At 30.8% G+C, this 3074-nt stretch overlaps 1 protein-coding gene across 1 annotated transcript; it reads left to right on the top strand.

Moving 5' to 3' along the window:
* Positions 1-1071, top strand: LOC107628804 (auxin-responsive protein SAUR50). Its single transcript, XM_016331409.2, has one exon. It carries the CDS (start codon positions 248-250, stop codon positions 581-583), a length of 336 nt encoding a protein of 111 aa, XP_016186895.1. The 5' UTR covers positions 1-247; the 3' UTR covers positions 584-1071.

The raw sequence follows: 3074 nt of genomic DNA, 5'->3' as shown, positions 1-3074 counted from the left end.
TAGAGGAGTATAGCCAGAGTGGTTGGCCCCCTACTATGCCCTTCCAACACCCGTGCCCTCCAAAATTGTTATTTCAACAACTCTAACTTATCGCAACGCTACTTTTACCGTCACAACATAACACCCCCCCTCTCTCAATAAATACTCAACACCCCTCCTTTCATTTCACATCATCACATCTCCTCTTCTTCTTCTTCTATCTTCAATTCTTCTCTCTACTCTCAAACAAAATTATTTAGTTATTATTATGGGGTTTAGAAAATCAAACAAGATTTCACAAAGTGCGGTCTTGAAGCAAATATTGAAGAGGTGTTCGAGCTTAGGGAAGAAGAATAGTAACAACAATGGATATGAAAATAATAACAACGATCCTTTTCCTCTTGATGTTCCAAAAGGGCACTTTGCTGTTTATGTTGGTGAGAATAGAAGAAGGTACATTGTTCCGATTTCGTTGTTGGGTAATCCTGAATTTCAATGCCTTCTTCGTCAAGCCGAAGAAGAATTCGGGTTTGAACATGACATGGGTCTCACTATTCCCTGTGAAGAAGTTGTTTTTCTCCGCTCCTTAACTACTTCAAGTTGATTACGACGACGATGGCGACGGCGACAGCGAGCGTGACAAAGATGAAGATATGCAGTTATTGTTATTGATTTTCTCATCAAGTTCTTCCTTTTTTTTAACTTGTCTTATCTTCATATCTTAGTCATGCTAAGCTTGTTCTCAATCTCATCATCGTCATGATTATTCTTGATGTATTTTCTCTTTCTTTTTTTTTTAATTTTTGGGGTAGGAGGTTGTTTGAACAACCTATGTATGTGGTTGTTTTAAGTATGACTCTAACTTTAATTTTGAATATGAGGAACCTCATACACATGCATACACAAGTAGATGTGTGTGATGAGGGATTAGGGTTTGATGGATGGGGTGAAAAATTGTACAAAAAGTTGAGGTTTTCCTTGCAGAAGAGCTATATATATATATATAGTATGCTTCTGTGAGAGAAGTTAGTTAATTTGTTAATTAACTATGTCAATGTTGTTAATGAATGCAATGGAGTTCATTTAATTTTCTCTCTCTTATTCTTCAATTCTCCTATTCCTTTTCTTCTTGTTGAAAAAATTGAGTAAAGGTTAATAATAATGTTTGAGATTTAATTATTTATGGATTTGTTTTATTTGTTTGAATTTTTTGTACAATTGATATCATGAGGATATATATTAGAAGTTCTAACCAAAAGATATATATAAGATAAATAAAAAGAAAAAAAAACCTCTTATATATGGAAACTTATTGAATTTGTGTTGGATCTGCTAGATTTTTTTATTTTTTGATTTTTCATGTAATAAGTTATTGTAAGCATAAGGGAGAATTCAAATTCTGACACTTATTTAAACAGATTAATGAGTTAATCACTAAATTAACCCAACACAGATGGATCTAGATTTACTAAGCCAAAAATTATTGTTTTAGACAAGGCGTAGTTCTTTTCATTTAAGTCATTTGCCCCTTTTTAAGCATATAGTTTGATTTGATTCCAACGATATACATGAACCTTTTTTTTTTATCAAAGATAGGAGACTCGAACTTGCAACCTCTTAATTGAGTATGGAGAGATTATGTCATTTGAGATATAACTCATTGGAGATATATATGAACCTTACTTGAAGCAAATCACTTTGATCATTTTTTAATAAGTGTTAGATTAAATATAATATTAACTAACAAAATATATCTGTTTATATCTGACCCAAAAATATAAATCAGACCTAAAAGTACATAAAAGTTAAAAAAACGTCTATTACATAACTGATTTTTTGAGAGGTCGGACAGAACACTACAAGGTAATAACTCCTCTCTAAAGGAGTTATAATCAACCCCAAATATCTCTCACCCACTTTTAGAAAAGAGATCTCAATAACTCTTAAATAAAGGGACGGTTATCTACCATCAGAAGCGGAACTACTCTAACGGTAGTTATTGGCTCATCACTTATAAATACACTGACATCCTCAGATATACTTAAGTTTCAATACACTTAAATCTGCTAAGACCTTTGCTGACTTAGGTATCAGAGTGTTTTGCAGGTACTACCCTCCATCTTCTCACAAACAACTCAAACGACAGCGCAGGCTAAGTCGAAAACCACTCCACTTAGAATTTAGACCTTACGTTCAAGTCAAAATACAACCCAATTTCAAATAACCCTCACTCAAAACAATATCCATACCATTATTAAAGGATGATTATACTCTTTCTATTTTGCAATAATTTTTATTCTAGAAATTGAATAATTAGATTAGTGCATTTAATTTCATTTTATATCTAAATGTATTAATTTAATATTTTCTTAATTTAAATTTTATATAAAGCATAATTATTATTATTCCTCACGCTATTCTAAATATGTCTCATTATTTACATGAATAATTTAATGTATTTGAGTTACAAATTAATTTTAAAAGTTTCACCCAAAAATGTTATTTTGACCACTCAAATAATAAAAAAAAAAAAAATTCTGTGGCTTATTTTTACCCTTACATGACCCCTTTCTAAATAAATACTCATTAATTAGTCATCATTTATTACCCTCTTCTGTTTAATTTACATCACCCTGTTTTTCACTTCTATCTTTATCCTCCCTCCTCTTCTGATCTCAACAACTCATTCAACAAAATTATAATCAAACAAGCTAAGCTTGTACAAAGAAAAAGTAAATTTAATATTTTTGGTTACAAATTAATGCAAAATTAATTATTAATAAATAGAAATAAAGTTAAGGGAACAGAGCATGCAAAGCTTGTCAGAAGAACGTGCAGTACTTAAGGTAGTACGGAAATATAATTGTACGATGACATGCCAAATATATATGCCCCCACTTCGTTAATTACTATTCTATTACTCTTAATAATAATAATAAAATAATTAAAACTCAACTTTTCCTCTTTCTCTTGCTGTAACTTCTTGTTGGAGTTTTAAATAAAAAAAACTTGTACCAGCTCGTACAGGACGCAATTAACTCTGATCTTAACGTAATTAAATTTAATAATTATTATAAAGATCATAACAATGAAGA

The sequence above is a fragment of the Arachis ipaensis genome, chromosome B03 (genome assembly GCF_000816755.2).
Source record: "Arachis ipaensis cultivar K30076 chromosome B03, Araip1.1, whole genome shotgun sequence".
Lineage (NCBI taxonomy): Eukaryota > Viridiplantae > Streptophyta > Magnoliopsida > Fabales > Fabaceae > Arachis > Arachis ipaensis.
Note: the sequence above shows the minus strand (reverse complement) of the source record. Positions and strands in the feature narration are given on the sequence as shown.